At 29.8% G+C, this 11,174-nt stretch overlaps 1 protein-coding gene across 5 annotated transcripts in view; it reads left to right on the top strand.

Annotated features, from left to right (window-relative positions):
* The first annotated feature begins 496 nt into the window (after positions 1–496).
* The window catches only part of LOC129988733 (insulin-like growth factor 2 mRNA-binding protein 1), a 56,332-nt gene continuing 45,654 nt past the window's right edge, over positions 497–11,174 (top strand). For 3 of the 5 annotated variants that reach the window (XM_056097004.1, XM_056097003.1, XM_056097002.1), the window contains exon 1: positions 9,285–9,606. In XM_056097004.1, the coding sequence (XP_055952979.1) occupies positions 9,423–9,606 (184 nt within the window). In that variant the 5' untranslated portion in view covers positions 9,285–9,422. Of the gene's footprint in view, positions 601–3,155; positions 3,352–9,284; positions 9,607–11,174 lie in introns of those variants that run through there. The other 2 variants (XM_056097006.1, XM_056097005.1) reach the window with 2 other exon arrangements.

Below are 11,174 nucleotides of genomic sequence, written 5' to 3'. Positions count from 1 at the left end.
CCCACCTTTCTCTAAATAGAGGCTAGAAATACACTTCTGTAGAACTAGTTTAAATTTCTCTTTATGCACGACAAACAAATCCATCTTGCATAAGTTATCCACTTAAGGAGATTACTAAATGATTAAATATGTGTCTAAATCCCAATCTGATTGCCTGAACTATTTAACCTGACAACAACCAGAAAACTTGAAGACTATACATCCTGAAGGCTCTTTGGAATTTCAGTTCTAAACAAGAAATAAAATCAATGACCCATTTTCCGAACTTTTTTCTTTGCTGCTCAAATGAATAAGCACTTTTTTATGACAAAATAAATTTTTAAACATATGGGTAAGTTTGAAACTAAACATGTTGTCAGACAAAATTCAGATCACTCTCAGTAGCTCAATATGACCACTGAAGAATGTAAGAATCATATCCCGCTGTGCCTTCAAGGCGGCAGTAATGTCTAGTTCGCATTTCAGTACACAAGCTGACGGCGCATGCGCGTTTCTACTTACGACGGTAGAATTGATGGAGTATGGTTTCAGTTTTGGATTGACCTAAACTGACATTTATATTATTTCAAGTCACATACTACAAACAGATAAGCCCATAAGGTAAGCTCAGCGTAAGTTTTTTTTTTTCTCAGTGTTTCGTCTTGTATTAAACTTTGAAATTTTTGGCTGGAGGATATACAAAATTTGCAATCCATCATAAAAAGTGCGCAAATAACAAACATACAGAAATTTTAAAATGTACATAACAAAGTCATACTTATTTAGTCATAAGAAATGAATATTTTTGTGGCCATAGAAGAGAGTCAAATTCTGTACAAAAGAAAATGAATTTCTATGCATGTTCAGATTTAAATATAAGTATATTGTTCAAGTTTCAACGAATAAATTCAAAAATTAAGTTATGGAACTTTCAAATAAGATTCTAATGCTAATAAAAATGACTGAATAAGATATCCAGAAATGTAAACCTTGTCCATATTTGGTATCTGGGTTGATTGAATAAGATATGGCAACAAGTGATATAAAATGTTGCAGCGAAACGACTGTTTCTGTTTATTTGAGGATATTATGTAGCCTAACTATAAATTTAGCTAAACTTCACTAGAGTTTGATGAATTAAAAATATTTCTGTGAAGTTGATAATTATTTAAAATGAAGGAAATTTCGATCAATCGATCAACATAGTACTAAATCTGGAAAGTTCCAGAAATTTTAAGCAAATCTCAAAACATGCAATTTGAATCAAATGCTTTAGAACAAGAAGTTCCTCCATTTATTTTAGCCCAAATGAAATTTCTGTAACTTTCAGTCGGAGGCAATATAAAAAGTTCTTAATGTGAGTGTTGGATGTTTACCAACGAGATATACACAATGGAAAAGAAAAATATTAAACTGAAACCTTGACATGCATACATAGTTGCTAAGGCGCAATAAATTGGCCGTAGTTAAAATAGTGGGCATCATCTAAGCCATCTTTGTTTCCAAAGGTGCAGAAATTCTAGATTCATCAATCTAAAATTGTTACATAATAAAAATGGAAATGGCATTTTTAAAAATGTTACTTCGACACTGGCTAACTATTAACATCAAAATTAGTATGCTTCGCATGCATCCTTTAAATTGCTGACGAAATTATATAAAATTTTTGGCCAAATCATTATCCAACAATGTTAATTGGAAACTGCGAATACTTTTATTAATGAAAAGCATTTACTACCTCTTGCAACAAAAACAAAACACGAATTTGAGTTCCTTCTTTTTCTCTGTTGCGTATTGGGGGTGATTTAATGCTGCGCCGTAGAATTTTTTCTTTTTCGTATTTTGAGAGACGTTTTGGTTAAAAAAGGGAAGTAAATGCACAGATTTATTTTGACTTAATAGAATCCCCATCTTCAAGCCTGGTGTTAACGCATCTCTAAGCCCTTTGTTCAAGTCCTTAATCGCTTCGCCAGTATTTCTTATAAGTTGAAGTAACCAGTGTTTACAAATGCAGCATGAGAAACAAAAAGGATCAACTTTTGTTCAATACTTAATGAACTCTTCATATTTATTTTTTTATGCTGTAGAGACAAAGACAAAAGTACACCAAGTACATTTAAGAATACCTTTTCAAAATCTGTATATTTAAAGCGCACTAAAATCGCCAAAAATATAAACACGCTATATCAAAGTAATAACAGCAGAATTCATTGATAAATTTGTTCAAAATGCGAGTTTTGAGGTCATCAAATCAAATTCACTTGTGAGGTCATTTCTTAACATCGCTAGTGTTTGGGTTCTTATGGGTTAATAATTCTTATAACGCCTTTTCGTTATAAGAAATTACTAAACATTTTAGTCCGTTTGCAAGAAAGATAAGTGTTTTTGAACGGAAAACGTGTCTGCAACTATCAGATCTATATATAACAATGGATCGATTAATTTGCTTTGATCACCTGACGGTTTTATTAATCAGAAATTAGTAGAACAAGAACCTAAGATGCACCTTATTGTTATTAAGATGTTCCAGGTGTTCACCTTATGGGTTTTTCCATATATTTGTCATCTAATAAAGAAAAAGACTTATTTTGAACCCCTTTCATTTGGCAGGATGGTTCCCAAATTTGTTAAACCTGCAATATTGATTCCAAAAGATAGCTACTTTTATAAGCATAAACACTCCAGTAAATATTCTATCCGTTGAGAGATTTGAAGTAAAATATGACAGAGCAAAGAGAATGTATTGAAATTCATTCCTAATCTGCTACGTAAGCCAGCCTGTTGACGTATTTGGCCGAGCTTCTAATCAAATCAACAGTTTTGATTTATAAATTCGACTTCTATATTGTTGCATTTATATGCATTAACAATAAACATGATTTTGGAACCCGAATTAAATCCCAACTTTCTACTAAATTACCATACCTTCTATTAAATTTAAATATTTGTTAATTGAATGTTTCAGATAATGGAAAACTAACGAACTGTTATATTTAAAGCGTAGCAGATTTAGAAGGACTTGAAATAAGAATTCCAATGTTTTGGTTCTTTGGCGATGACATTTTTTTTTTCTTGTGTATCACTTCCGAAACGTCGAGCTGCAGTCATCTGCGCATGTGCCGAACCATGCGTTAAAAAGAGATGACATATCATTGCAACGCACCCACTCTTCAGTTGAAAGGTCTGAAGTAGGGCCCGAAAACGCTTTTGTCTTGAGATTGTTTCGTACCGAAGCTTCTATGAGCGGTTCAATCTTTAAAAGCGGCACAAAATCTAAAGATGCCCCATTGAATTCTAAGGTCTCCCTGCTATTTATCCCCGGACTACTGTGGGAGAATCTTTGGGACAATAATCAAGTCTTCTCACCCCTCAGTGAGTATAAAAAGTTTGACATTTCTAAGTACAGCATGTACTTACTATATAGTACAGCAAGTTATGTGCTACACAATATCTCTTGAATGGTAGTAACAGCGTCTATTGCATTGGACAGGCAATATCAATAAGCAACTTCTAAAGTGAATTTCTTTTTATTTAGCATGTTTTATAATTTTCACTGTTTTGAGCTCACTTAAATTATTGGAATATTTTGAAAATATGAAAATATTCTTGTCTTAGATTTATGATTTATACCTTTTGCTTTATAATGTCTTAAACTGCTTTTTAAAAACATATTAACGATGAAATTGTACTCTTTTTAAGCCTTTTAAAAATTAAAATTTTAACTTTTACTTAATGGATTTTTATTGTATGCTCTTATTATAGATTTGTTTCCGATAAGTTGCAGATTAATGCACAATACAAATCCAGTGGTTTAGATTTTTGTATCTATGCATTATATGAAAACTTGCGCTCTTCTTTAATTGAAATTTTTTCTTTAATTTATTTAAGTCTTAAACCCGAGAAATAGTTTGACTGTAAATAAAAATATTAGAAGAGTAAAGTGGATATTTTCGTGCTTCTAACAAATGAAATTTGAATTATAAAACTTAACCGCGTTTTGCCTGACCAATTGCAAAACTAATTTTTCACAAATACAGAAATTATCGATGAGAAAAAAAAAATACTAAAATGTCGATTCTGAAGGCTTTGTAAAATTTTGTTAAAATAAGCATTTAAATTCTCTTTGGAATATTTTAAAATCATTTCAATATTTGCTCAATATTTTTTCATTTCGGATAGTAGCCAATATTTTTGCAGTTATTTTAATTTCTTTCAATGTGATGATTTTAAAACTTACGTTGTTCCTTTTATTTATAAATCGAGTTCGTGGCGATCAAATCTTTTTAATGTGGATTTTTACCTTCCCCAATTTTTTTCAAAAATTGAATAATTTGTCTTCTATAAAAGAGAATGCAAATTTCAATAAAATAGATGGAGAAAAATGGAAAATAAACTCCAGATTCTATTAATTCAAATTAAAAATAAATATTTTTCTCCTTTTAATTATCCAAGGTCATATAATTTGTCGCGAGAGGTAATCTCAGAGAACATTTCTTTAAGAAAAAAATCCACTATTCAGCTTTTTTTAAAAATCGAATGTGATCTCATAGTGAGTAGTTGAAAATTTTAAGCAATGATACAAAAGTATCATTAAAAATAAGAAATCTTATGTAGAGGTGAAAAAGAAATTTTGGAATTAAAACAATTCCAACTAAGGAAATTGGGAAATCGATGCAGACACCTTCATTAATAAGCAGCATATGTAATTCCGAATTTTAAATTAATTGAAAAATAGCCTTTTGCCTTAGTTTTCGTCCAACCCACAAAAATGTCTTATTGCTTAAAAATTCTCTTACTAATTTTGTTAAAGTTGATAAATATTTTATTGTCTTGCTTTAAAACAAAAGCCGGTGACTATCCAAACTGGTGAAATCGCAAAATTTTTTACCTGTTTTGATTTATAAATTTTGATGCACTATTGATTTAGTTAATGTCTATTTATTATATTTCGTAGAAAATAAACTAAAAGTATGCATCTATATAGATAAATATTTTATCAGCAGTTTAACTCTTTATTTGAACTAAACTTTTTTTCTCCCGAATTGTGGTAGCAAAGTGATAACCGAAAGTCTCCAATCGAATGCAAAGGATTAACAGTGCATTGTTCAGAGTAATGAAGCTTTTTTTTTTTGTGCTCTTAATAAGCTTTCTGGTATTGTTTTTCTATATAGACATAAACATTGAAATTCTTTCTACATAGCTCTAATATTTCCTAAAAATCTATTGAATTACTTAAAAATTGTTAATAAAGTTTATTTGGCGATAAATCCTTCCTCGTTCACTATCAGGATTTTTCTTACAGAATTACTGAGAAAGAAAAGAATATAGTTTATAGCTAGAATGTAATGGAACATTTTCAAATGGATCAAAATGATCTAGAGTATCCGTATTGTAATCAATGTCCAAAAGAAATTAACCCACACTCCTGAAATGCAGGGTTGCTGTAATTTTAGACGCATATACAGTGACTTACACTGTAGTACATAACAAGTATTAACACTGTAGTACATAACATGTAAAACTATTAATTAATCTATTAATCATATTAAAACAAATAAATCAAGAAATGCTTTAACATTTGGTGTATAGTATATAAGGAAAAGTTTCTTATTGTTTTAAAATTACTATTTGATCCAGCCTTTTAAATTTAATTAAACATAAACAACTGTCAAAAAGTATTGAGACACTTTTAAAATGAGAAACCTAAGAAATATTAAAACATCAATAAAGTTTGATTTATTACACTTTTGTTGGTCTATAACTTTAGACATACGATATCATCGCAAGCGGTTGTAAATGGAACAATGGCGAGAGAAACATTCGGTTGATCTGTGAAACCGAGAAAGATATTCGGTTGATCTGTGAAATCTGATAATAAAACAACGGAAAATGAGTTTATTATGTAGGACGAACCTTGAAGCTCGCCACGTTTACTGATTTTAATATAGTTTTAAGGTTCAAGAAAACAAAGGTAAAAACAATCAGACATTTAGTTGACAAATGAGCACTTGGCAAACGTGAAAAGAGATGGCCTGTGAAAGAAGTTCGCATTAATCCAGGAATAACAGGTAAAAGTATTAAAATTTAAAACTAGGTTTTGGAAATCTAAATCCTGAAGCTGTCATAATGTTCAAGGTAAACATAAGTAAGATGACAAAAAATAAAAGTTCTACATTAGCAAAGGAAATCGACAGCTAGATTGATCTTGCAAAAATGCATCTAAAGCAATCGGCAGAATTTCGAGAAAATATCATTTTTATGAGTGTAAGCAAATACAAAATTTTCGGATCAGATGATAATCAAAATAGTTTGACGCAAATCAAATACAGTACTGCATATCAAAGATTTGTGACCTACTGTAAAATAGAGGCCAACTAATTAGTTTTGTAAGAACTAGTGTGGGGAACTTGGACTTCATAGGTGGTACAATAAATTAAACTTGACATTTTCAAGCGAAATTTACAAAATGCAAGCAATTTGGAAATCTCAAGACATCTTAAATTGTACCGGAATAACACCCGAAAACTTACTGCTGATATTTGCAAGTCATGGCTCCTCTGCCACTAGTCTTGTGTGATGAAGACCCTCCCCTATCCGAATTTTGCCTTTTCTTAACATCAACAAAATAATTGTTATGGATCAAATCAAAGAAAAAAATGATAAATAGTTCCGGGAAAATAACTTTTTAAATATCTTGTATATTTAAGTTATTTCTGGTGAATCTAATTTCTGGGAAGTTCATTCTAACAGTCTGTAAAATCGTTTTCTTTGACTTCGAATCACATTCTTAATTCGAAATAGTAAAAATATTCAATTAAAAGGACAGTCCAGGATATAGGGCAAAAGCGCACGGTATTCAAATATAGACGCACGGAAATGACAATCGATATTATTTTCCCAAATTTTATATTATACAATATAGTGCGATACTTGGGTTACTGGCCTGATTGTTTTATCTTGTCATCTGACTAATGACGAATAAAATCTCTGAAAAAAAAACCTGTAGAAGTGAGGCCATAAAGCAGAAGAAATGTGAAATTTTGTGTAACTACAGCCAGGGCCGGATTGAGCTTTGTAGGAGCCCTTGGATAATTCAGGACTTTTCTTTTGTGCCTTCCAATCCACCAGCCTCATAAAGTTACTAAGTAACAAATATAATAACGTACTGAAATAATTAAATATAAAATTGTGGCATGTCTTCTGGAGATGTTTTTATCTCGCGTAAAAAAAAAAAAAAAAAAAAAAAAAAGTGAAAGCATTTTAAACAAATTCATAAATTTCAAAGTTTTTTAATGCTCCTAAATATGCAAGTTTTTTATGAATCAGACGTGCAAAGTAAAACTGGTATTGAAAAATCCTTAATATAAGGTTTTGAAATTTAAATGAAACTTGATACATTTGAATATGTTGCATTACAGCCTTTATAATCAAAATATCATGGATTATTTGAACAATTCATTGAACAAGATAGTATAGATAGTTATAATGATTTACCTTGAAATTAACGTAAAAATACTGGAGCTTCGGAGATCTTGAGTTATTTCCTATTTGACAATTGCTCAAAACGATCCTTACTGCAACGCATACTTTATTTACCATTTAGAAGAGTCCAAAGAAAAGAATCGTGTTATTTCACTTCCATAGCAAAACTTCTTTAGCTTATCTGGATTTCAAAATTTCACAATAGCAGATCCTACTAGCATGAGATATTATACGATATCGCTACAATTTTCGCTATTCCGAGTACAATATCATGAAGATGTAATAATATCTGTGGATGCTTTGTACCAATGCCAGTAGGGGATTTACAAGAGTTGCACATGATTTTACTATTCCTATACAATTAAATGTACATAATTTTACTGTCCCTAATATCAGCAAGTGATATAGCTGCACTAATTGAAATTGCATGAATAAAATTATTTGATCTAATTACCACTCTGGTTAGATGAATAACAAATGATCCTTTTTCTGACTCATTTTTTGCAAATTTTCTCACAAAATAAGGCAGTTTCATTTCAAACCATTACATTAAGTAGATAATGTATTGATCACAGGATGCAAACTTTTTTCTTGCAATCTGCCTTTAGTATTCCAAAGAAATATATACCTTACAGGATTAAGTACAATGATTGAAATTTGTGATATATATTTTATCTTGATGTTCTGTCCCTTATCATTATCGTCTCTTGCTTATTTTATTGATGCAAGAGTAACAACCTGCTCTCTTATTTGTTACTTACTTTTCCTTTTGTGTTAAGCTTGTTGTTATTTTGGCTTAACTTGTATCGGTTACTTTTGGTAAAATGTTTATTTCAAAACTCTTTAATTTGAGATTGGAAGGAACATAAGTTGAATGTATGGAAAGATATGAAGAAAAATTGGTACCTTCAGGTCATAAAACTTGAAATGGTATTTCTTTTCTTTTCTTTTTTTTTTTTAAGAATCAGAAAAATCCTAAATTAGCCCATTTGATGGTAATGTTGTGTTGCAAAGACAACGAATGATTAGGCTCAAATTTGTTTTTAACATAGTTATCCATGAATGTGCGAAATCGAAATCATTCTTTCTTTTTGGGTATACGTTTTATTTATGAATTCATTTTAGTTGGAATAAATGGTGGTTTCTCCTCTTTTTAGAAAGATGCGGGCAAATTTATAATAGCTGAAATCCCATATAAAGTCTTTCAAGTTAAGTAGTACATTAACATGTTGTTTAGTTTTCGAGTCCTACTTATGGACTACTGTAGAACCCAGGATATTAATTTCAAATATGAATGATTAATCCTGCTGAATGCAAGGATGAGATTTTTAATCAATTTCATGCATGCTAAAGTTCTGATGAGATGAAAATTTAATTTAGCTGTTTTATTAAAGAATTAAAATTTGAATTATTTCAAACGCTGTTAAACATTTTGAGCAGTTACTTAGTAGTAAAAAGAAGTTGAAGGGATGCTAATTTATTTCTTTAAGGACTGCATAGAAAAAAAAAAGGGGGGGGGGGTCAAAAAAGCGTAATTTTTTTCCTCTTCCTCTCGCTCACCGGCAAAACTGTCAACATTAATCTGAGTACAGATTGTGCAACTGCGCATGCTCTGAAATCCGTGAAAATGAAAAACTTACGGAATAAAAATTTATTTCGAATATTTTACTGTCTTCCAATATTTTAATTTCCTTTAAATTCAGAATTTGGAAAATTAACGCAGCTGTAAAATACTGGAATAAAGATCAGAATTATTTCGCGGACTTACGCATCTGTGCAGTTTTGCATTCAAAACTATCCTCAAAAATGTAGAATCACGTGATCTATCTTGAACACGTGGGAGAAAGTTTGATAGTGTTTTGGGGGGTTGGCCCTTTTGGTTTAGTTAACTTTTTATTTATTTTCATTTTTTTTAAAGTTCTTTTATATTTTATTTCATTCAAGTGCTTTTGTTTTGCATTATGAGTGTCAATAGACAGCTTTATATCACTAATTTACCTTCTGGAACTAATGAGGAAATGCTCCATAATATTTTCTGCCAACAAACGGGCGTTTCGCCTCAAAACATAACCCTTCGGTACAATTATGCTTTAGTTGATTTACCGGATAATTTACACCCAGAAAGAGCCATTGAAGTGCTGAATGGTATGTTCCCAAATTTATTTTACTTACTGTAAAAACTTTCCTTCAAAAAAATCTTCTATTCTAGCTGTCATCAGTTTTGATTTGTGAAATTATTTTATAATTTTGATTTCTCATATTCTTCGCTATGTCATAGGTCCTGATTCTCAAATCTGATTAACATACTATATACCTATAAGGTACATGATTATTATCTTCATTGTTTTTATAATTGGGCATATGTTACAAATTGCTTCTTAACTTGATATACTAATTTTTTATTAAAACAATGTTTTGCTTATGGATTAAGTCTTATCTTGTTCGTTTTGGTTTTCTTAAGATTACTGTTAACAAGAAACGGAATTTTTATTGGATAAATGTATTTTGGAATTTTTTATTAAAAATTAAACTTGCAGCTCAAAAGAACATTGAATTTGTAAAGTATTAAATTATATGAAAACGAAATTTCCAGAATTGTTATTCAGTATTGTAGCACAATTTCTTGGATTCTTAATTCATGTAACTTAATTAGTAAAATGTTTAGGTACTGATTATTTTTGTAGAATTTTCTACTTTATATTTTGCAAATTAAATGCAGTATGTAAAATCAGTAACTGACAATTACATTTCTTTCTTTAGTTTTGTTTTTCAGTGGTAAAAATGTATTCATTGTTTGATTGATAATTTCTATAGTAAAATGCGGTGCTTGGAAGTATATTTTGTCCTGATTGCGAGAAATTATAAATGCCACTAAGCAGTTGTGAATCTGTTTTTTTATAATTGCAAAAAAACTTACTTTTTATTTAATTCTAGGAAATCATTTTATTTCTAGTCGTATAAATTTAATTTGATTTTTAAAAAACTTGAGGTAATATGATGTATAGGAAGAACTTTATTTCTTTGTTAAATAAAGTCTTAATATGTCTACTCGCATAAAAATAACGAAGTCTAGCTATTGTGTATGGTTATAATTTATAGTATGGCAAATTTTATTAATGTATCATATTTTTCAAAGTACTAAATATCATCCTGATATTTCAAGAGTAACTAATTTTTAAATAAATGTTTTTATTATATGAAAAATTATTTTGAATATAAATTATGTATTAAGATGTATAATTTCTTGACTTTAAAAACGTATAAAGTATGTTATGTACATGCAAGAGGTTAATAGCTTTCTATGAACCATGAATCTGAATGCTGTTAGATCATATTTTCTTTACATTTTGATATGTCCTTTTCATCAGAAAAATTTTATCCTGTATAGTGATGCTTTCAGATGTGTGCATTTGTGCTTGAAATATAATTAAGCTACAAAATGTTAAATGGTTATTCAAATTGAATCTATTTTTCATTCACATTAGTTGCCTTTAGTGTCCAGCTGGTTTGCTAGAGATATTGGTTACATTTAATTTCATGTTAGTCTTACAGATGTAACTTCATGTTCATGATTTTGTTAAATTGGCAGATATTAAAGCCATGCTATTTAAAATGTCTTCTGTTTTGTTCATTGCATACATAGACATTTTTAATGAAGACCAACCAGTTTTATGACAGAGTATTAATAACATAAATATGTAGTTCAACCATCC

Source organism: Argiope bruennichi, chromosome 10 (genome assembly GCF_947563725.1).
Source record: "Argiope bruennichi chromosome 10, qqArgBrue1.1, whole genome shotgun sequence".
Classification (NCBI taxonomy): Eukaryota; Metazoa; Arthropoda; class Arachnida; order Araneae; family Araneidae; genus Argiope; species Argiope bruennichi.
This window is presented reverse-complemented; position numbering and strand designations above follow the sequence as displayed.